The sequence below is a fragment of the Loa loa genome (assembly GCF_000183805.2).
Source record: "Loa loa unplaced genomic scaffold supercont3.5, whole genome shotgun sequence".
Taxonomy (NCBI): domain Eukaryota; kingdom Metazoa; phylum Nematoda; class Chromadorea; order Rhabditida; family Onchocercidae; genus Loa; species Loa loa.
In genome coordinates, this window is record NW_018108185.1 from 709,350 (window position 1) to 732,683 (window position 23,334).

The 23,334-nt window shown below is 32.8% G+C and overlaps 5 protein-coding genes across 5 annotated transcripts; all 5 read right to left on the reverse strand.

The window, feature by feature from the left end:
* Nucleotides 1–1,775: 1,775 nt before the first annotated feature.
* LOAG_03145 (hypothetical protein) lies at nt 1,776–3,725 on the reverse strand (the record flags this gene model as incomplete). Its single annotated transcript, XM_003138682.1, has 4 exons — nt 1,776–1,821; nt 2,229–2,295; nt 3,356–3,526; nt 3,692–3,725. The coding sequence occupies 4 exons, from the start codon at nt 3,723–3,725 to the stop codon at nt 1,776–1,778; spliced, it is 318 nt and encodes a 105-aa protein (XP_003138730.1).
* A 6,577-nt stretch (nt 3,726–10,302) lies between these two features.
* On the reverse strand, nt 10,303–11,264 carry LOAG_03146 (hypothetical protein). The gene is made up of 2 exons (XM_003138683.2): nt 10,979–11,264; nt 10,303–10,697 (listed from the first exon to the last, which is right to left on the reverse strand). Exons 1-2 carry the CDS (start codon nt 11,130–11,132, stop codon nt 10,516–10,518), a joined length of 336 nt encoding a protein of 111 aa, XP_003138731.2. The 5' UTR covers nt 11,133–11,264; the 3' UTR covers nt 10,303–10,515.
* Nucleotides 11,265–12,473: 1,209 nt separating this feature from the next.
* LOAG_03147 (EBF3-S protein) lies at nt 12,474–15,894 on the reverse strand. Its single transcript, XM_020446228.1, has 8 exons — nt 15,826–15,894; nt 15,180–15,320; nt 14,786–14,953; nt 14,460–14,623; nt 13,858–14,023; nt 13,574–13,657; nt 13,275–13,370; nt 12,474–12,849 (listed from the first exon to the last, which is right to left on the reverse strand). Exons 2-8 carry the CDS (start codon nt 15,318–15,320, stop codon nt 12,775–12,777), a joined length of 894 nt encoding a protein of 297 aa, XP_020303401.1. The 5' UTR covers nt 15,826–15,894; the 3' UTR covers nt 12,474–12,774.
* LOAG_03148 (hypothetical protein) lies at nt 15,821–16,558 on the reverse strand (the record flags this gene model as incomplete). The annotated part of the gene is made up of 3 exons (XM_003138685.1): nt 15,821–15,888; nt 16,151–16,367; nt 16,460–16,558. 3 exons carry the CDS (start codon nt 16,556–16,558, stop codon nt 15,821–15,823), a joined length of 384 nt encoding a protein of 127 aa, XP_003138733.1.
* A 2,539-nt stretch (nt 16,559–19,097) lies between these two features.
* LOAG_03149 (CAMK/CAMKL/LKB protein kinase) lies at nt 19,098–22,904 on the reverse strand. The gene is made up of 9 exons (XM_020446229.1): nt 22,626–22,904; nt 22,363–22,482; nt 22,166–22,264; nt 21,686–21,865; nt 21,302–21,536; nt 20,855–21,041; nt 20,353–20,608; nt 19,894–20,129; nt 19,098–19,476 (listed from the first exon to the last, which is right to left on the reverse strand). The coding sequence occupies exons 1-9, from the start codon at nt 22,686–22,688 to the stop codon at nt 19,440–19,442; spliced, it is 1,413 nt and encodes a 470-aa protein (XP_020303402.1). The 5' UTR covers nt 22,689–22,904; the 3' UTR covers nt 19,098–19,439.
* Nucleotides 22,905–23,334: the final 430 nt, after the last annotated feature.

A 23,334-nucleotide genomic window follows, 5' to 3' on the forward strand; every position in this document is an offset into this window, starting at 1 on the left:
CGGTTTATCAATCTATTTTAACTTCTTCTTTTTCTTTTTTAGCTTTTGTCCCGCTCTAGTGCAGAGTCTGCTTTTTCTGATTCGTTGGTATCCTTTTGCTCGATCATGCGCTTGATCGGGATATACGCCAGCAGCTTTGATATCATTGTGAAGCGTATCAAACTCTGATGCTGATGGGCCGCAATTTTTTGTACGATATGACATTGGTCATCCAAAGCTGGCCTCTGTCCCGGAAAGGCTTATCGTCAGACAGGAACACAACCGGTCAGTAAAGTATAGAAATAAACTGCAATGTCTAAATTATAGACGCAAAGCCGTTTATGGTGTTGATAGCTTTCCTTGTTTGACGATATTCCAATAATATATTAACCAAGCGTATATTCTCATGCCGAATTACTGTAACCAACAAAACTCCTCTATTAATTGTAACCCTTTTCTGATCTATTAAAAAAGATTGCACATTATGGGAATATTGTAGGCCACTCCCTTTATAAATGGGAAAGTCAAGCACTTGGGTGTAATTCCGTCATTACCGTTCTTCGATTGACCCTCGAAATTCTCCAAGTATTTCTACGGATTTCTAAACCAATCAAACTGTATTACTTGCTGATACGTGTTTATTATTTGAAAAAGGAAAAATATTCTGAACTCAGTAAGCTTTCTACACAACCATACTTTATTGCTAACCAGTAAAATAACGAATACTTCTCCATCAGAACGCAATTTTCTCGACAAAGGTACCACTTGCAATTAGTTTAATATAATGGGAAACATTGAAATCTACGTTCTTCTCTGGATTTGCTCTCTTCAGCGAAATCTTCCCGAGTTGTACACTCTTCAGGACATAGAAAGTGAAGGAATTCTTGCAATTCAAGTTCATGTAAAATAAATGTTACAGAGGTTTCAAGTTCCCCCCATACAGTTTAAATTAAGGTTGTTCCAATACTGGTTATTGGAAATGAGAGCCAGAATCAGAAGTTTACGTTGTTACAGATCCGATATCCTTCTACCCATTCTGATGTGAAATTAACTACGGTACAATTACATAACATTTTAAACGTAGGGGTCTGAAGAAAGAGGATATCGGAGAAATCATTTCACACGATGCCGGGAAATAATTCAGTGAATTAGATTGAGTTATTCTTTGTCTTACGCTTCCTCCACAAACGTTTACATCTTTTGATTTCTTTAAATACACTTTACAGAACACTCTTACGCTGCGCATTCTTAATAATAATCCATTTGTTTAGTTTATTTAATTCAATTGTTTAAGTTTAACACGAATGCAGAATGAAGACACTCATTTATTAAATTAAAAAGAGAAAGTCTCAAAATAGTTTAATGAAACATTGACAAATTTTGAAGTAATGAATTGATTATTTGTCATGAAAATCAATAAATCATTTGTTCGCCATCATTTACGCATAAATCATCACTTCATATCCTTCATTTTTCATAATATTTTTCTTCCTCGAATATCTCTATATTAAAAAGATTTTTTTTCCGTAGGGTACAGTGTTAACATTCATGCAATTATCCCGAATATGCAGTCCTGTCCGATCAATGCATGCAATACAGGCATATCAGTATGCATGTTGTCCAGTTCAAAATATTGCGAATGTTATGTCAACAAACGGTAAACATTTATAAAATGGAATCAAATATATTATCAATAAATGGTATGAAAAGAAAAGAAAGGGCGAGTGGTAAAGATAGAAACTAATTCCAAAAGAATATTTTGATGAAAAGAAACATGTATAATGGGGTAACTGTTTTCATCCAAATCTCAATGGACGTGGTCCCAGTGCTCGCTTCCATGATCTGAAATGAAGCATTTTTTTTAAATCGAACTTTTTTCCATTCTGCCTTGCTAATTTCAACTGTTAATTATCTCACTGTAATCAACTAAGTAAAGTAAAGGAAGGAGAGTCTATAACTGATCGATTGAAGTCTTCCCCATTTCCCGGCAAATAAAACTTTAATTAGCTTTATTAGATTTTGCATTTAATAATCACCTAGTTCTAGTGCCTTTTAAAGTTCTTCCATCTTGTCACGTTCAATGTGAATGTTGTTGAGGAAAAGGAAGTCTATCGTCCTCCAAAACCAGTGGAATCCTAAGATTAGAAATTTCAATTTAATGTGTCAATCAGTTTGAGAGAAATTATCCTGCAATTTGTTCTATTTAGCTATGAATTATTAGTTTTTGAAGATCAAAAATGAACTAGTACCTTTCATCTGCATATGATGATAAAATGTTGACATCCGGTGATCTTAACGAATTCATATATGGATTCACTGGAAATTAAAGTAGTATATGAAACACATGGTCACGAATCATAATGAGTTAATAGTTTAACTTACTTGACTTGGATAGAGTATTATTATGTGTATCGTATCACCGTTGGGGTGTTTTACATTACCGCGTATTCAAATGTGGCATTAACCAGTGATTCTTCTTGTGATTATAATCTGCTACATTGTGGTTATTTCTTTGATTAATGCGCGTTACTGATTTAATTTTCTATTTCCAAACTTTCAAGTAAGCCATTTAACTATGACTTTGTGCAGACTATATCAGACGTCCAATTTAGGCTTTACAAATACCGTACCAATAGAAAGAAGGATGGGTGTGCATTTTTATTTTAAAATATTCATAAGCTCTTCATGTCTATTTTAATAAAATTATTGTATTAAAGAAGTGATAGAAATCAAAAATAGTTATAAGTACCTAATAATCATTTAGAGAAATTTTCAATGTTAGCTACTACTTAAGCAAAGATGAAGTAAGATGAAAATGTTGGGAAAAAAGGTTCTAGATTTTTCCAACTTTCTTTTTTGCATTGTTTGTTTTTTCTGCAGGAAGGAGTTGCAAAATATCCCGTTATAGGTATATCATTTATATTTCACACTTTGGTATACAAAATTGAAATGATACCAGAATTAGTAATTCAATCTACATCTGATCAGTTTGAAATTGTTGAATTGAAGAACATTCATTATCAAAATGATATTAGCAAAAAAAGCAAAAAGAAAAAAAGCCAGTGTTACCACCAATCCAAGTCCTATCTTCCTTCATTAATTTCATTTCTCTTCTCTCCTTTACAATTCCGAACTGCATGATGTTCTCTGCTTGCATGCTTTTCATATTTTAATGTTATAAATGATTCTTAATATGGAAAGAATATATGTTAAGAAGTTGTAAGAGAATATCGGACAGTATGAAGTGATTATTTAAAATCTATCAAAATTTATTAGTTTTTAAATATGAATTGTTATGGTGAATTGTCAAAATAATTAGTGAGTATGAACTATAAAACTTACTGAATTCATAGAAAAGATCGTTAGGAGGTGCTACTTGTGCGAAATAGTGTTGCTGGAATAGCGCGATAAGTAGAATGCTGAACACTGTCAGATTCATCACCGGAAATTTTCAGCACTGAGAAAGTAATAACGCAGATTGGGGCACAAAGTTGCTCAATAAAAGAGAAAACGTTACGAGCTTTGGACGATAAAATTTCGAAATCTCCTATAAATATGAGTTAAATATTGCCAAATTTGTCACCTTAGCAAAACTTTAGATCGCAAATTACTCATGAAATTGTTTTATACGCACATAAATATTTACCCGAGGAAGGAGGAAGGATCATTTATAAATTTTGTGTTAAGCTTGACGCTGTTGAATGAATCTCACTATGAAATGCTGACAACATTTTCTCATCATCCATCTCTTCCCAATGTTGACACAGTTTTATGCATACAGGCTTAAGTGGCACTTGGACGATTCCCTCAAATCCAAACAGTTGATGGGTCAGTGGCTTCAGATGCTTGACCAACTTCAGCAGAAACGTTTGATTTACCCATAGTTTTCAAATAATATATCTTGGTATGTTCCGAAATAAAAAAAAAAAACATTATATGAATTAAACCAGATTTCACACAGCTAAAAAGAATGACGATTTTAGTTCAATTTAGGTCTTTCAGGTCTTAATTATTGTTGAAAATTTGGAAATCAATAAACAAAAAAAGTAAAATTCTCAAAATTTCCAATACTATCCTGTTCTAAATCAATAAAGATCAATGCTAAAAGGCGAAAAATGAAAAAATAAGTAAATTAAAACAGCTCATATTTATGCAATGTGAATAATTAAGGGGAGAAGAAAAGTTCAGAGTTCTAAAAATGCGCAAAGTTTGTACTTAAAAGCTGAAGTGTGAAGTGTAAGATGATGTTGTACTTCAACAGCACTACCTCAATATGTGCAAGATGGGTATTGCGCGACTTATATATGTCCTCCACTCCAGTCCAGCACTTCAGTATTTTAATCATGGGAACGTTGTGATTGCGAATTTTTGTAAAATCTAGGTTATAAAAACTTTAAGGCACTTAGAGAGGTGAATATAAGTAAGGTTTTTTAGAGATTCAAATCTCGGAAGCAATTTTTGAAAACTCCTGGGGATTGGGAGACGACGAGAATGATAAGAAAAAGTGAAAGAAGTGTGCAAACGACATGCACTCCCCGTTGTCTACATTTTTTCAATTTAAACTTATAGAATTACCATTTCGTTTTCAATTAATTTGAAATAGTGGGATATCAATTTTGCAGTGAACCGATTTGAAATTTCCAATCCAATGGGATATAGTTATCTAGAGAAACAATTAACGACTCTTCCTATTCTTCTCCCAGAGTCCTTTCATTCCTTCTTTATTCCAAATTGGATATTCATTCAATTCTTTCCCATTCTTCTTATTTATAAATTTGGAAATAATAATACGAACGACTTCAATTTTGACGCATATTCCAACAATAAATCCCTTTAATTGTATTTAGAATAGAAATTAAATTTTATTTGGTGGAATTTCTTCTACACATCTCTAGATAGTATTCAGTAAAATGACCTGTAATTTTCTATCTCAGAGCATCAGATTCTCTTCGCCAGCCGTTCGCATGTTGATTCAAATCCTAAAGTTCCCAACCTTACTTGAACAGTCATATGTGTTGATCAGATTGTGATTAGAAAATATCACTGGGTACCAATGAATTCCCTCAAACTTTGTCAATATGGTTATCTGAAACCCCTTGACATACCTAAATTCGATAAATATGTGGTTTGATCAAAATATAATTAAGGTCTGAACGAAATCAAAAAATAGTAGTTCATAACTGAAACGAAACAGTAACATCTTTGAACAGCTTATGTCTTCCTAGGGAATTCGAAAATATGTAGTTTCTTCTCTACTTCTCCAACTTCTCGACTCGATTCCGACTTACTTTTCCGAAGTGTTAGAACTTTAACGCCTCAACTTTTCTAGAAAGATTTTCTTGTTTCCAAAACTTAGCTCGAATTTCTTTTGGTATGATCACATAGCATAAATTAGGCGAAATGATGGATAAAACTTCAAGTTGTGGCCTATCAAAACATTTGGACTTGACGAATAAACGAAAGTTTCAAGACAAAAAACTTAAAACAGCTCACTGTCCGACTGATCCAAAACAAGAAATAAATGCTAAACTAATATTTACGGAATCAAATTAAGCCTTTATATGTATATGAAATCATTATATTTTATGGTTTATATTTTATAGATTCTCTTTTGAAGTTTACTTAAGAATTCCTGATAATCAGTTGTCATCAACAATCATATATGATAGTTTGACAATTCACGCATGAGCTGCCCAAACAAGAATAAAGCTATGAAATGACCCTGCTGTTGGACGATCGAATCCTTTACAAACTTATTTTTTAAAGAAATATTCCCTTCGATTAATCATCATTTTAAGTACCTTCCACAGATTTTCCGAATGTTAATTCTTTTAAAAGATTTTTATCATTTTAACAACAAATTGCATTTGTTTGCATTTCTTAAAAGTAAAAAGATCTTAAAAGTAAAGAGTAAAAAGTACATTTATGAAATTCTTCCAGAACATTCAGTGTTTGTGATGGAATCGAATGATTAATAAACAACATTTATGAATGCTATCATTGCGCATGAAATGAAGAGAACAGAAAATATTGAGAATGAAAAAAGATGAATAATGATAGAAGATTCTATGATACTTCTTTTGGGATTACAAAGTTAGAAACTGACAAAAAACTCTTAAATCTATAATGCATTTAAATTGGACTCATAAAGCCCATTTATCGACGTCGTACTATACACCGACGATATGTCTGCCAACACTAATATCCAACAACTTGCAGGCCTTCCTACTCCTTCTCCTGAAATAAGAAGCGTTGTAAAGCATCATTTTCAATTTGTTCTCAGATATTTGAAAATAGATCAATCTCTTCATTGGGAGAACAGAGAAAGTTATCCAAAATGGCCTTCAATGTGTTGAGCTTTTATTGGAAAGTTGAGTTTATGAAGAGAGAAGCGAAAGCCTTAAATTTCCTTGGCTCTTACTGGTTTTGAGAGGAAAGCCTAGCATAATCCTGCAATATTTTACTTTGCGAACAGAAAGTCCTTTCAAATTGCTACAAAGTCTCAACGAAAAAAGAAAATTGACAATTTACTTGCAAAATAAAACAGGTTATTTTTAATATATTTTGTTCTGTGATATTTCGCAGAAAAAAAAACAAAACTTCCATCTTTCATTTGAAGTGGAAGTTGGGCAAGACACGATGAGAGGAAACAGTGCTTAGCGGTGAACGAAATCGTTGTTTTAACTTGAAGCGGAATTATTCCCTTTTTTGGGCTATCAGTCAAGCCTTCCTTTATGTTAGTAAACTCTTCCAGGACAAGTGAATAAATAAATGAATCAAAATAGACCAGGAAAGACAAGGCAACTGTTCTTATTTGTTCTTATTTGCACTGATATCTAAGATATGATTATTTCACACAAATTCAATTTTAAAAGTCATCGGGCGCAATCATTATCAATGGTTATTGTAAAAATAGAAAAGAAATGAGAAAATGCTGTTGGTGATGTATTCAATTCCATTTAATAAGGAAGAGAAGTGAGAAGCTAATTTGGACAGAAAAATATGAAGCAGAAGTAGGCGAGAGCAGGACTAGCTTATTATTTTTACTACTTATCAAGTATTGTGGAGGGTAATTATTTTTGATGGTTATGCATTTATCATTTCATGGTTTTGGCAGAGGGATGAATTTAATACATCAAGGAAGAAGGAAGGACGAAAAGAATAAGGTATTTCAAAAATTATTTCATCACCAAAAAAAGGTTCTTCTCTGTGAATAATGAGAGAATACTACTTTTTCTGACCTTAAAATTTTAGGATGTGCGGGAAATTCCATTTATAGAATTGGAAACTTTTTTCAAATCAGATTGCACAACTCCAATGAATTTTGGGGGAAGAATCAGCAGTAACTGATTGACATTAAGCAAAGATAATTAGCTAGACTGAAGTTAATTAGTTGATAGTTTCAGCATGATTCAGCCGAAGTTGTAGTATCAACTACTACTGAAACTGAATTAACATGGATGAAACAATTCCTCCAAAAGCTTTAATGAGAAATTATGATATCGGGAAGGAAGACGATGTTTTGCAATCCAATCTACGAACTGCAATTTACGAACCTTACTAATGATAACTGTTGCAAAAATTGAAGATGTGGTAAGAAGCAGAAGAAATTTTTATAAACAATATGTTCAAAGATCATTGAGGAAGGAACAACTCAGTTCAATAATCTCAATAATTATGAAAAATAAGTCTATTTTATTTCAGTTCGGCAAAAATATATCCAAAAAAAAAGAAAAAGAAAAAAGAAGAAAACTGGTAATGCATATGGAAAAAAACCTTGAAAGCAGCACTGTTTTCACATAAAACTCTGTTATGCAATTGAATAAAATTACCAATGCTTCGGTTCCCATAATTACCCTTTCCTCCAGGAATACCATTATGGTTGTGGAATTACGATTATTATGCTCTCACTTCATGAAATTAACTGTTGCCTTCTAAAAGGTTTGCCCCCAAATGCACGTCATTCAAATATCCCGCTTTCAGGAAGAGAAACAAATCTGCCATGCTTACAGCCCGAAATGACTTTTCAATAGTTGTGGTGAAAAAAAAAAGTTCATTTCATGCATTTCGAAATGTTTGGTAGAAAGTAATGGCCAAAAGACACTTTCCTTCCTAGCCAATGCCTTTGAAAAATAAAGTTAACTAGAACAACAAATGTTTTCGATAATTTCCTTTTTGGAGCTGATAAATTTCACTTATTCCGTATTTCACTATCGATTTCATTAGCTTAGTTTATTTTTCGTACAGTGAAGTTTTAAAAAACAAAATAAACTTTAAAATGATTTGTGGCAATATTTGGAAGACACACTTTTTTTTGAGTTAGATTTCTAAAATCAAATTGAGAATCATCTGTTGTTAATGTCTTTGCCTACGATCTTGTACCAGTTGTCCAAGTAATAATAAAGAGTCATTCAGAAATGGAAATCCTTTTGACCTTTGTCTTCTTCTTCAACAAACCTAATTAGTTAATAATTCAATGGTTGAATTGCTAATTAATTAGGAGAGTAAAAAACAATTTGGTTTTTAAAAAAGTGAAGAACTATTCTTAAGAAATACATATTTGATTGGAATTTCCACATATAATCAACAGTGTTGCAATGGTTTTCACATATGCATATAATATCGGAAACAGTATTGATCAAATTCTATTACGAAACATTGTATTTGAAAACTTATTGAAACTTAAATAAGTGCAAAGATATTGAAAACTGAAGCTGGTCATAATACTTTTTTTGTTCACTTTTAAAGTAAATCAAAACTGGATAGCTGATAGCCAATTCGAATAAGATATACTTTAAAAGAGTAATTCATAAGCAATCTATATCCCAAAAATAACTATTCCTTGCTCTACTCAATTCATCGTTCGTCTTCTCATCATCCCTTTTCACTCTTTTCTATTCATTCTTCTTTTATGTTAATTACCCAATTCAAGAACAATGCATCTTATCTGAAAACATAGTACTTTTAGAAAGGAACTATTTGTATCAGTTCAAACATTTCAAACAATTGGTGGGTCAAATAGTTGAATGGTAATGAATGGTGGAGTGTCCACATTTGAGCAGATGTGATTCGAAAATGACACGATTTCTTCTATAATGGTTTTCTTCAAAAAAAAAAAATTGCAAATAAGCAAAGGGCGGTTGTAGATCACCATTCCCAATAGCATTTTTGCTTCCATTATTGTTACTCCAAAAATCCAACTTTCTTCCAAAATACAAAGAATGAATTCACCCCAAACTTATTTTCAGCTTTTCTCTTGACAAAAATACATTTGCTTCAAAAACTTCATAACTATTAAGCTTCTTTCAACAAACTTGACGATACTATGACTGTGAAAATGCCCACTTCGAAAAATCAGCTATAACAGCAGCCACTTTTTCCGTCTGCCGACTGGAATTTTAGAGTGGCATGTCTTAATTTGTTTTTAAGTAATGTTCCGAAACAAATTATGGTTCCTTATGGTAATTATAAATTATGATCACTTATGGTAATTACAATTAATTCAGAAACATTTCAAAAACCATATTCACTTTAATTCAACTTAAGAAATCCATATGCTCAATGAATAACAGACATAACATTTGCTTCATTAGACAATAAAAATATTGACAAATTAATTAACGGCAACCTGTTAACCGTACGATAGACGAGAGACAGCGCTATAGACCATAATTAGTCCCAGCGTTTTCTTCATTGATGTTTCACTTATTTCAAGAGATACTGCATGTTTAAAAATTCTATAAAACTTATTACCTCCAAAACTGAATGAAACTCGCGAATGATTTAAAGGGTGAAAAATAACGCAAGCTAGCGGAAAAATGCATGTTCCACCTCTTAAAACATTATATGCAATAGAAAAAGCACATTGAACTAATCAATGTCGTTAAAATCGTTGTTATTAATTGCCAAAATATGAGAATATCATTTCTTCCCCTTAGAATAACTTCACATAATACATGTTTTATTAAAAAAGGAGAAAACTATGCATAAATATCCTTTCTCTCCAAATATAATCCTAATTGGAATATCCGCTGGAAAAGAAATATTTGGGAAGAAATTCGAATTACCAAAATCATTCTTAAGTAATCGATTCAATATGCATTACTTACGGTAACGATACTTTATCTTTTAATCTTGAATCACTGAGGAGAGGAAGGGAAAGAAAGGAAAATATTTTGTCCCACAATTCTTTTAATTCTCCATAAAGCCTCGAAATACTTTTTCCCGTCAGTGTCATGCAGATCTTAGTAGAGCTGAATTCATACGGCTATATAGCATATTTAATGGAGGAAAATTTTTTAAAAATTTCATTTGACTATATAGCATATTTAATGGAGGAAAATTTTTTAAAAATTTCATTTGATGGGAAATCCGAAATCGACAAAAAAAAGTGTAATTGAGAATTATTAACATATTCTTTCATACACCAAAGAATGAAATTTGAAGGGTTTTATAAAACGAAGTTCAATATTTTCGTATAAAATACATCTATTACAGCAAAGAAACATATACAAGAAATTGAGATGCGAGCAAAAATTAAACTTCAGGACCTTCACCTCCAGGTACCAACATTGTGATATGATTACCATTCAGCAAAATGGTATCTAACTTCGTTACTCTTTTACCATCAACTGTATTTTCATACTCCACAACATCTTCTAGTACCATATTAACGTAATCATCAAAACCTGTCAACGTTCCAACAATCTCCTTTTCACCTGCAACGGAATTCACATGCACTAATTTGTAGCTATATCTGCAGTGTTTTAGATTCGCATGATATATGACACTTTCAATTTTTAGTACCTAAATATTGAGATAGATGAAGAACCTCAGCCATCGCAGAAAATGAATTTTGGATAAATGAATAAGCGATGGCATATTGGTCACTAATAAACAATTCGTTGCTCTAGGGATGCATGACTACGTCTATACCAAGCACACAACACAGATTAAACCTGACATCACCAAATGCTTATCGCTTTTTTTTTAAACTAACCTTTCATAATAACCCAGATCCTGGAACCAATACATTTGTCTACCAATTCCAATGGTAGTAACGTTGACGGATTCGATGATGTAGAATTCGACATATTTGGAAAGCTAGAACAAAAAAAAGAAGTGAAAAAGTACAAAATCCCAGAATCCTTCATGATCAGACCACTGTCCAGAATAACTCAATATTATTTTTCATAGCCTCATATCCGATTATTAGACTTCCTCATCTCGAGATTCATCCGAATGTAACAAAAATCGTAACATCACGCATTCCATTAAGTCCGCCGTTAATAATCATATGATCTCAGTTTATGCTTCTTGAAAATGAACCCATAAAAAATACAAAACATGACAAAGTCCCAAAGTCACAACTTATGCTAGAAAATGCGGAACTATGACACCCAATCCATTCTATTCCACACAAATGAAAAAAGCTGTATTTGCGACACTTACCATAATTTGAGCAAAAGCAATTTTACTATATCTTCTGGAAATTAACCCGAAAAAGGGCTCTAACAGCAAAAACGATGAATAACATTTATCCAGACAAAAAGAGTTACTGCTACATTAAAAACTCTAAAGAATTAAGTCTAAAGAATATTCCATTTTGAAAGAAAAGAAAGAAGGAATATAGTGACAAATGGATGAGAACGTTGAGGAAACGAAGGAATTAGAAACAAGCACAGAATAGCTCATGAAGTTTCAAGACTTCTCGGACGTTAGAAAAGATTGAATATATGAGATGAGAACAGTTCTAGGAAAACAGGCGAGAAAAGTCGTGAATAAAAGTTGAGAACAAAAATTAAAATTGCAAGCATACAGTACAAATGACAGAACAGATGTACGGAAATAGAATGAAGAGATGTTTCAAATCCCTACAAATCAAAAGTCTCACAAGATTCCAAGAAATAATGGAATACTGCTTAGCTAAAAGTCTTAGCATCTTTGTAGCTCTTGAAGACCTCTAGAGATTCTGGAATGTAGCCTCCAAACTCAAGAACAAAAAATTCGCATTTTGCTTAAAGGAAGCAATGAAATAATGCATTTTACATGAAGCAAAGAGCAAAACTAAAAAAGATTACGGATGCTTATATAAATTTACTTATGTAGGAAACAAGCAAAAATTTAGCAGACAGTCTCAGAAATTAATAGGTACTAAAAACAGAACCCAAAAATTCCGGGCATTTGATAGCCAGCACCTCATAACCACTATATTCTAAATGGTTTCTTTTATTATTATGTAATTAATGTGCCCATAATGCAACCCTTATTTTAATGAATGAAATTTACAATTTAAAATTACAAATTTCCAGGAATTCCTATGTCAACCTACTTCAACCGTTCAATTTCGATTTTAAACATGTTCATTCTCAAAGCCACGAAACATACGCAAAGCGGAGATGAGAATCACAGAATAACCAACACAAAATAAATCTCTTGAGTAATTTTCTAGACTTTAATATCAACTAGCAATACCTAAAAAGATGTGATTCCCATTTCTTTTATAAAATATGCATTATACGCACTAGTATATTGAAATAAATTTATATAAATTAACAACAATGCCTAAAATGACTAATTTAGATATCTGATAACAAAAAAGGATGTAAAACGAACACGCGTTCGAGTGATTGTCATTACTTTTAAACAAAATATGGCAATTCAAAAGCAAAAGAAAAAACGAGACGTAAATCATTTTAAATAGCAATAAAATCATAAGATTAACAGAAAAAAAGGACCACAGCTTTAAACATTTTATTCTGCTTTTGTTCTTGCAGAATTATCAGTTTCTTGCTTTCAGTAAACTTCATCACCGTTCTCCACCTCGTTCTCATCCGGCGGCGCAAATCCTTCTTCTGTTTCATACAATATCTTTAAAATTTCACTGACTTAATTTTGGAAGAAATAACAGAAAGTTTTTTTTTTTTTTTGGAATGAAGTCCTAAATCTATAAATATAATTCATGTGGAACGGTCTAAACTGTTTATTCCAAGCAGTTCACAGTCATTAAACTTATTCATGCGAAAATTTCACTGATACTCCTGCCAAGTCTCCAAAAGCAGTAATAACTGTAGTCTGATGAAAAATGGCAGAAATTAAGGTTATGAGTTTCATTTATTACTGTTGAGATAGACGTCTCCAGAAAGATAAAAAAAAATCAGTTTTCTTTTTTGCAGCCACAGTGATAGAAGGTGTAGCAAACAATGAGCTAAAAGAAATGAAATCTATATAAAACAATTTAAGTGAAATAAAATTACGCTAAAGTCATAATTAAAATAAAAAAAAAGAAAATATACCGTAAGTACACGACCTACGTCAACGGTTCCAATTTGTTCATTATCTTGACATATCACTTCAATCTGCCGCAACTTCGAGAAATAAAAGTCACGCTCCTAGGAGTTAAAAACATAGAAATAAGTATATGTACTGAAATTATATATTTTCATTTCAGTTAAAATATTGCCCAACTAAAATGCATGTATATTAAACGAAATATTTTTACAGGAATAAATAATTTATAACAATTGTATAATTCCCTAGCAAGCAGCCTGTAATATAAGAAAATTTTGACGAATGTAATGGCACAACGACCAACCTTTTCAAGACTGACTATCACGTTATCACCTTCAGCTATCTGTTCCTTGGCTTCCTCCAATTCGCGTTTTAAATTCGCCATTATCTGTTAAAATGGAATAAATTAATAAAAATATCGCGAAAAATACAGAAATTTGATTGCCATTTTATTACTAACCAATACTACATTAAAATATTTTTCAACATAACGTATCAGCCAATTTCCATTATCACTGTCAATCAGTTCAGTTTGGACTCTTTTACAATTCATCACCAAGAAAAAATTTTTAGTAACTTTGTAAATACCTGAGGATCTACCGCAGGTTGCACGGGGTTGGCAGCAGTTCGCGCAGTACTAGCTGCAGCAGGCTGTGCAGCTGTTCGAGTTGGATTAACTTTCCCGCCAACAGCTGGTGCTTTTCGCATTTCACCTTTATTCACAGAAGCATTTGATGTCGAGAGAGTGGATTTCCTGTTTGCGAAATTTCACGGTAAGTTAATTATGAATGCAACTTTGCAGCAGAAGATTCGGAACTCATCATAATTCGCTAGAAGCACTTTATTTCTATATCATTATATTCTGTCTAAAACAGTCGTAAAAATGAAATTCAGTCAGCCAATTATTAGTGCATTTTCTTACAGCTGACATTAGCTCAAGCTAGTAGGTAGTCTTTATTGGTCTTCCATACATTTTACTATATCATTCACTAAACTTCTTTTCTAAATTTACCATACACCATATGCAACTTTTATTCTTTTCGCATTATGATAAATCCGAAATGGATTCTATGCGAAACTTCAAATTGTCGTTTAAAAAAGTTACAGCTAAACAGATCCAACTTCAAAGATTCTGAGCACATAAAAATCAATCATTACAATCATTTCATAATGAATCCATAAAAACCAACCTGACAGGTGGAGCTGACGACTTCGCAGGCATTCGCGAAGGTGGATTTATCTTTACATCAGATGGTAATGGTTCGCCACCTCGAGCTTCCAATGGATCATATTCGTGTCCATCAAAATTTGCATCAAAAAATTTCTTAAACCATTGCAGGAACTCAAAATTGTCCTGCAACAACAGCAAATCTTCAAGGATTCTAATAAAACAAAATTGGTGATATTACTGGTTACTGGCGATATTCACTCTTCACGTGAAGAATGAGTCTTAAAATCTAAAAACCATTTAATATCTTTATTTTAGCAAAATCTGCTCAACGCAAAAACTACCTACCTGAAATTTTCCCTTAATAAGTTTCTCCACGGGAACAATTTTATCAACACCTAGAGTTTTCCATGATGTCTGCAGCAATTTCCAGTTACTTAACCAATCCAATTCTAATCTGCTGTTCCATTTTACCCGCCGCAGCTGTATTGAACCAGGAAACAGGAAATCTGTGAACTTCAAAAAAGGACGTTAACTACGGAAAAGAAATTCAAACAGTCCAAAGCACCACTTAGACACTAGGATTCTTCCATTCCAAACATATTGAAATTTTAGCCATCCCAGAGCTTTGAAATGAGATTGAGCACCCAAAATGATCACGATTTCCTTATAAACAAAACCGACTCTTCATAAAACATTTTCAGAAAAAAAAGATCTCGTCCAAAACTTCGCTTTGCCTTACTTGACAGTAAGCGGCACCCGTATGCATTTCTTCAATTTTTGCAAAATTTGACTGCAAGCAATCGTTTACCCACATGAGCATTTCGTGTCGAGACAGATTCTCTGTCGTTGCAGATGTTGCATACACATTTACAACTGACATCTAGAAAATGAGATGTCAATATTAATATTCAACTTTCATCAATATCTATTCTATGTAGAATTCAACAACCAATTAAGCTGTTTAAAATCGAAACATTTTTATAAGTATCTAAACCACAATAGTGAACCAATATCAAGGTGTTCATTTAAAGCTGTTCTTCATTTCTTCACTCTCTGCAGCAGCATACATTTTTCGTTCACTTATCTCACTGTTAAGAATTTAAAGTTATTAGCACTTCAAATTCGAGAAGTTACTGGGAAAAGTGGCCAATGGAATATTATAGGAATGATTCACAATTAATAATCAATTCTTACTCTGCATGTTGATTTCATAAATAATATTAAGAAAAATGATAAAGTTATTCCCTTGAACGCTTCAAAAGAGAAATTGTCAAAAAAATAAAAGAGAAAAAGTTTATGGTCTTCTTGTTGGATTTCAAGCAAAAATTATCTACCTAATTGTAATTGTTCGAAAATATTTCAACAAATGATAAGGAAATATTAACCTCTGATGATAAACCGGCTTGTTACTGTCGGAAGAGAATTGAGCTTCTGGTCATAAAATAATCCTGAAAAAAGTGGTAACTAGAGTAAATTTTTCTTAACATCGATTCCGATTGCATGAGAATACAAAGTGGAATTAGTTGAGAACATGATTCTGTAAGTAAACATTAACCAATAAAGAATTAATAAATCAGACACGAGATGCAGAATAGAACAGTGCCATACATCCTACAACCAATGTTCAAGAAATACTGTGATCTTGCAAAACTCTAACGTCTTCAATAATAAAATCTTCATTTCTAGTAACAAGATTTAAATTCCATCAACCAAGAAAATCGTCAGTCTTTATTAATTGCAACAACGATACATTGCCGCAATCTTCTTTAACTGAATCATTACGACGATGAACGGATTTGTATAAAACGTAGGCGGTGACCTTGACCCGTTCTACTTTATGCCAAATATTCGTAGCAAACCATAAGGGAAAGCAGTACAAGGACATGGGGAATGTTAAGAATTTGTTGATATTTGATTTAATTTCATGCTGAAATTTAAAGCAGAGGCTAAAATGTAACCTAGCTCTTTAAGTACACAAAAATATATGCACAACATTTTAAAACAAGTGTATTCACCTACTTCTGCTACCAACAAGGAAGCCCAGTGTCTGCTTTTGGCAGTCAAATCAATTATAGAGTCTGAGTAAATTAACACAAGGATAGGAAATGATCGCTCCATTAAAAAAGTTTGAAAGACAGCTAAAAAATCATCCTTGTGAGGACCGCACTAGAAATGGTACATCAGTGCAAGATTACATTCTTTCAGCAAGTGAATTCAACTCCACAGAAAATAAAAAAGGTTGTCCTATCAAAAAAACTGGAAGAGAAAAAGCATCCCACTAAAGTTAGTTCTTCCTTTATGTGAGACAAATCTTTCAACATATCAAGTCTACTTTTTTTCGGCTCTACTTCACTTGAAAGAAAAATCACCTCACCTGACTACTCACCAAAAGCTAATGTTTAACGTAGTACATTGACAAAGAACGAGTTAAAGAACGTTCCTTTTTTCACAGTTTCTTCCACATACATTATACGTAATTTTTTTATGTATACGGACAATAAATAATGACAAAAAAAACAGAACATACACGAATACTGTATAGTGACAAAAAAAAAACATACACGGACATTATTTTTATATACGGACACATGAATTTTTTATATACGGACATTATAATTTTTTTTTATACAGACATTATATGTAATTTTTATGAATAACAGGATCGACAGAGAAAATTGTGGAGTGTTCTCCATAATTATAGTTTAGCTTAAGTTAACAATATGGTTTAGGTTAAGTTGAATAGAGGTAATTTTTGATAAATGAAAAATTATCCTGCAAAGGGTCGACAAAAGCTGAAATTTTTGACATAAAATCTGTAACGAAATGGGCTAAAAACCGATGAACTTTTCCATCCAAACAAAAATAACAACCAACAAAAGACTCAGTGACCACAATAGCTTCATTCAAAAAGCAGGTGCGGAGGTGAGGAAAACTAAAACAAAGATTCAACAGGATTTAAAAAACTTTCACTCTAATTAGAACTAATAATAAGCAAATAAGAAATAATAATAAGTGAACTAATAAGAATAATAAAATAAAGAATAATAAGTAAACTAATGAAAAAACTAAATTATATCAAAAATGTTTACTGTCAATTACTATCACATCTCCTCTGTTGTATTTCTTTTCGATCTGGACAAACTTCAAAAACTTCAGCAGTCAAAAATCAAATGCATTAAAGCAGTAAGCCGTAGTGGATTTATCTTTAATAAATACCGCTTACTGCTTCAATATCCTGCAGGCAATGGTGACAAGCTAGACCCATGATCCACCGTTGTTCCATTCCGGTCTTCTACCAATCACATCAAACAATTCCACAAAACAAGTATTGTGCTAGTATCCATTTCAGTAGATATCACAAAGATCGAACAATTTTGGATAATGAACACCAATTCAGTCTTACTCTTTCACAAAAACTCCTCCTCGATAGACCACATAGTTCTCAATCTATCAATAAATTTAAAGCTGAATGCATACAGCAATCTTGCAAAAAGGAACTTTTGCTTTGGAAACTTTAAGCCTATACAGCTGACTTTTGGAATATCAAGGATCATTAAGAATTCTTTACTTGCCCAATCCCGGGCGCACGGATCAACGATCGACCACAAGTAAACACCAAACAGCATCACCAACCGATTGTTTGAGATAATTTGATTCCTATTCTATTTAATTCTACAATAAGGTTAAGAGATTACTACCTATCTTCAATAATTATAAACTGCAATCATAAAGGCAAAATAAATGAAAATAGCCTCGGCGCATTTACAATAACAAAAGCACAAGCAACCACAAACTACCATGATTCATATTTTATTTTCACTTTTTTGAAAAGCAGTAAAATTAAAAACTTACAGTTTAACAAAGATCTGTGGGCGATTTATTTATCACCGCAGAAAAACAAATCAAAGCGAATGGAAACATACTCAATCTGACAAAATAAAAGACAGGATAGACAGCATGAATTTGACAACTTCAGAAAATTCACTACATTTGCCATAATGACTCATCACATATATTAAGCAAAACAGCATATTATGCAAGCTCTAATGAAAATATTAAACTTTATCATCAATGATCTAACAGTCAGTTCTCGCGTAATGGTCTTAATGGTTCCCATCAGCAAAGTGTCGGTGGTATCGACAAAAACAGATGGATTTGAATCGACTGAATTCGTATTAACCGACAATCCTCCAGTTTGTCTCATAGAAACGAGATGAGAGAATAAACAAAGTTCCAAAAAAAATAAACAAAGAAATCAATAATCAATACCCGAAGTATTCTATTTAAATGACCTTAAGAGCAAATAACAAGTATGTCAATTTTTCTTTTTTTTGGAAGATGGGGATATCGTTTAGGAATAAGTACCAGATTAAAATTAGCCGCCCGCAACCAATTAACAAATGAATGGTCAAAATCTATCACTCACAAGAGAGTGTATCACAAAAATAAAAACCGCGACTGTTATCAGAAATATATCAGTGAAGAGATCATGTAAAATAAACCTCTAGAATAATATCTGTTATTTACTAATCGTAATAAAAAGAAATATTAAACATCAGAAAGTGATAACATCAGAAAATTTTCCAGTTCTTTCATGCATTTCAATCGCGTGTTATGTTTCTGGAACGGAAATAAATACAGTATGTTCTTTTCGATCCCTGCATCGAATTATTAGCATTGCGTTTAAGATATTTACATCTAGACTGCCTAATTTTCTGATTTTCTTTTTTGCAAACCAGAAAAATTCCTAAAAATACAAAAATGCAAGGTTTTGCTTGAATCCAAAAGCGACAGCAAAAAATACTAAATTCTGTAAAATGATAATTGTATGGGAATAAAATTTATAATATACATCCATAATCTACTAATAAAATATAATTAAGTAATGCCTGAGACAGATAACGCACTGCAAAAGAAAAATGATGTAGAAAAACCAGAATAAACGCACGCTACTTAAGGAAACACTAATGTATTTCAATGCTGCATGATATCACGAGGATCATGGCGACCGCGATAAACCCATACACATAGATAATCTGCAATTTAATCATTATTAGGTAAGAATTAATGAAAGAACACGAAAATGCTAAGTCATCCTGCAGGTAAAGCTGGATGGTAAGGATATATTTCTATCAAACTCAGTTTCGGTTTGAACATTTCGAGTCTGAAATTAAATTAAACTGACAGAACATAATTTGTGCATTTCGTTACTAGCACTTACCTGGATCCATATAACGCAATTGTTAAAAACTCAAAAATGAAGGGAAAGACGACTTTGCAAGGAAAGAAATAGCCGCTGTTTTTAAAAAAAATACACTTCAGATATTCCCATCAGCTATGAATTAACCAAAATATATTTTAGATTGGTAACGAGTAAGGAAGGTCAATAAAACTATTTCATAAAGTACACTTTATGGAAAACATGACAAATGAAATAAGACTTCCACACTAACATGCTCCGATTTCGTTTTGTTTCATTGAGTGATACTTGTTCACCGATATGTCGATCTTCAGAAGATGGTTCAACAATCACTGCAGAAACCAAGTTTCGATGGTCCTCAGAAGAATTTGACCCATCGTCCTCTTCAATTGTTGACCCATAAAGCTGATCGAGTTGTACATATATGCTTAGTGGACGATGGGCTGGGACATTGTTACATGCTGATATCGGAACACGATGTAATTCGTCCTGCAGTATACACTACATTTACCTCTTAAATTTCACAGTATTTCACCCACTAAATATCTTTTTATTTTTTCCTATATTCAAGTATCTTTTTTTCTGTATTCATTGAAGTTTTTGTACTCAATTTCTGTATTTATTAAATTTCTTCGATAAGTTCTGTATCCACTGAAGTTCTTCGAAAAGATGAACATTCTAGTCAAATTATGATTAAAAAAAAACAACGTACGACAACCACTTTTTGCATGTACCATTCGCATCTCCTAATATCATGCATATTCATTCGTCTTTCCGGATCTTTATCGAGCATAGCAATAAGCAAATATTCCAACGGTTTCGAAAGTTGAACACTTTGCGGCATTTGCAAGGGTTGATTCGCGATATTATCAAAAAGGCGCATGATGACATCACCTTCGAATGGATATTCACCACTTACCATATTATACAACGTCACACCGGAAGCCCAAATATCCACTTTTTGACCGCTGTAGGTGAAAAAAAAAGATGGATATTTAATTATAAAATGAAATCCACCAAACAGCGTATTTATTAGATGCACTGTTCTCGGAGTCATTCGAAACAGTAACAATTGCTTTATGTTTAAGAAGTTTATATAGGATTAGTCACACTTTCCTTCTGTACCTATGCATCCAATATTTGAACGATACACATCAGAAAGAAAAAAATAATTTCCAGAAACATTCTTTACGACAATTAAAGAAGACTTATACCGGTAATTCTCGGAAGTTCCCGAAACAATTTCAGGTGGTTGAAATTTTGGAGTGCCCTGAACAACTGTACACCAATCTTCTGCTTGAAACGTATCGAGCATTTCGGCTACTCCAAAATCACTAATTTTGAGCGTTCCATCCAAAGCGACTAGAAGATTACCCGGCTTAATGTCTTTGTGTATCACGCCTGAATGAAAATTATTTTGCTAAATGTTGAGAACAACATCCCTGATTTTCAAAAATATGAGATATGTTAGATTACATCTGTTTATACAGCAAAAACTATTTTGAAACGCCCAAAATCAACGGTTTTATTTATTCTTAGAAGAAACTCTGCAATTCCTGCTGTGAATAATATATTTCAAAATGCAACAATTCACATGTATTGCAAGTCCTCTAATTAACAGAACATACTGTACATATTATTCCAGACTATATCAAACATACCATGACCATGAAGATAACTTAAACCATCGCAAAGCTGTCTGAAGAAATACTGCGCTTGATATTCAGGCAATTTCTTTTCTTTAGACCCATCTAGAAGTTGCTGCATGGAACCAATACAGTACTCTAATATCATATACAATTTCTGTTTGTCGTCAAGACGAAAAAAATCGCGTAAGGCAATGACATTGCGATGCCGTACTCGTTTTAATATTCTCAATTCCTGTTCAACGTTAGCCTGAATAAAGCAAAACTTTTCTTTTTTGCGAAAAACACAATCTTCTCTATTTTAAACTAAGAAAATTGAATCGAAGTAATAATGTTATAACAAATTTGATCAACTCAGGAGCCAAAGACGTTAAAATCCAAATGATAATGAATACATACATGACCGTTCGGGATTTTCCTCAGTCGCGCTTCTTTGATAATTTTGACAGCTCTTCTGACTAAAGTATCTTGTTCCAGCACTTCCTTAACTTTCCCATATGAGCCCTCCCCAATTCTCTCTCCAAATAGATAGCCATTCACTATTTTCGGTTTTTTTTCGACAAACACTTCTTCAACAAACTGAAACTGCCAGAGAAGTTGATTCACTGAAGTACTAATACTAAGCACAAAATTAAATATTGTTTAAGATCACACTGCTGCGTTTCAAAACTGACTGACATGCGACTCAGTTTATCGCAATCCAATCGCCTCGAATAGAAAAGGAATCGGATGAGCATCATGTTTAGGTTGATGATGCTCGTTACTATGATGGAATGAACCAATTGTTGCAACTATGGCAGAAAAATCACGGTGCAATTGTGATAACTGCTACGCTATATCAGCAAATGTGCAAGAGTATATTTTAAAACTTCTACTTACTGTATCATCCGAAAGTGGTTGAAACAAACGATTTTTATCTGCAAAGACATTGTTGAGTACTGCATCGAAGTCAGAATCACAGTCCGGCGAAAATTCAATCTTTAATGTATACGTGAGTAATAACTTCATCTGAAGCGGTAATGTCTAATTTTTTGCAATTTTTAAAACAATAAAAGAAAGTTCGCCTAGAGACATACCACTGATTGGTCAACTGCGCTGGAAGATGGGCTGGCTAGTGAACTCCATGCTCGTAAACTTTCCCTGAGATCATTTACTTCGGTTTCATCTTCACAATCATCACCGCCTACTGTCATGCTCTGCAATATAGTTGCGACATTAAACAGAACGGATTTAATATCTTATGATCCAGCATTTGCTAACAAAAAGAGATTAAAATTAACCCGCTGAAACAAAGACATATGAGTATGGAAGACAGGTGAACTAAAATACGAAAACTAACCACAGTCCGCCACCTGGAACTATCGGACTCCACCGACATCGACGTACTCACTTCCGAACTCATTGGCTGATCAGTGCAATAACGAAAAAAAGATGAGAACGAAAAATATCACATCACATGCGTTCGATCTGCAATACATCGAATGATCAACAATTGAAAATTGCTGGTGTCCCTTAGAGAGTGACAGAACACGTCCCTTCCTTTTCGTCCCCGCTTATCCTCCCGGATTAATGTACGTAAATAAATTGCTTCTATCATATTTAACCCTTCACTTTCGAGAGAAAAAATCAAACACTGAGTACTTCTCACTTAGTCAAACACTTCTTCTGTGTTTACTTCCGCAAAATACTTGCTTTGTTTAAAGTTCAAATCGTTCACAACATTCCAGATTCATTGAATTTACTTTTTGAATTTATGAATACTACTATAAATATAATTCTGCTTACTCAACATGTCACATATTTCCTTTTCTGAGAAAAATCTGTCACCAAACTATTCTATCTCACCATAAAACTCGACAAACTGATGATATTTCAAAAATCCTGCCTTGCACAATAAATTCCACTGGACCTCATCCCCATCAGGGGATCAAAACCGGGAAACTCAAAAACCTGATAAGAGACATCACAAAACTGATCGAAAATGAACACCGTCCAACTCAATTAATTAAAAACACCCTATGACTGATTATAAAACATAATCCCTGGCC

Coding starts and splice junctions, on each gene's coding strand:
- LOAG_03146 (XM_003138683.2), bottom strand. CDS start 11,132: ATGAAGGATTCTGGGATTTTGTACTTTTTCACTTCTTTTTTTTGTTCT. Junction 10,698..10,978: donor GATCTGGGTTATTATGAAAG/GTTAGTTTAAAA, acceptor ATTCCGTTGCAG/GTGAAAAGGAGATTGTTGGA.
- LOAG_03147 (XM_020446228.1), bottom strand. CDS start 15,320: ATGTCAGTTGTAAATGTGTATGCAACATCTGCAACGACAGAGAATCTG. Junction 14,624..14,785: donor TTATTAAGGGAAAATTTCAG/GTAGGTAGTTTT, acceptor CTGTTGTTGCAG/GACAATTTTGAGTTCCTGCA. Junction 12,850..13,274: donor ACGTAGGTCGTGTACTTACG/GTATATTTTCTT, acceptor GAAATTTTAAAG/ATATTGTATGAAACAGAAGA.
- LOAG_03149 (XM_020446229.1), bottom strand. CDS start 22,688: ATGAGTTCGGAAGTGAGTACGTCGATGTCGGTGGAGTCCGATAGTTCC. Junction 21,866..22,165: donor AACCACTTTCGGATGATACA/GTAAGTAGAAGT, acceptor TGGCAGTTTCAG/TTTGTTGAAGAAGTGTTTGT. Junction 21,042..21,301: donor AAGTTATCTTCATGGTCATG/GTATGTTTGATA, acceptor ATTTTCATTCAG/GCGTGATACACAAAGACATT.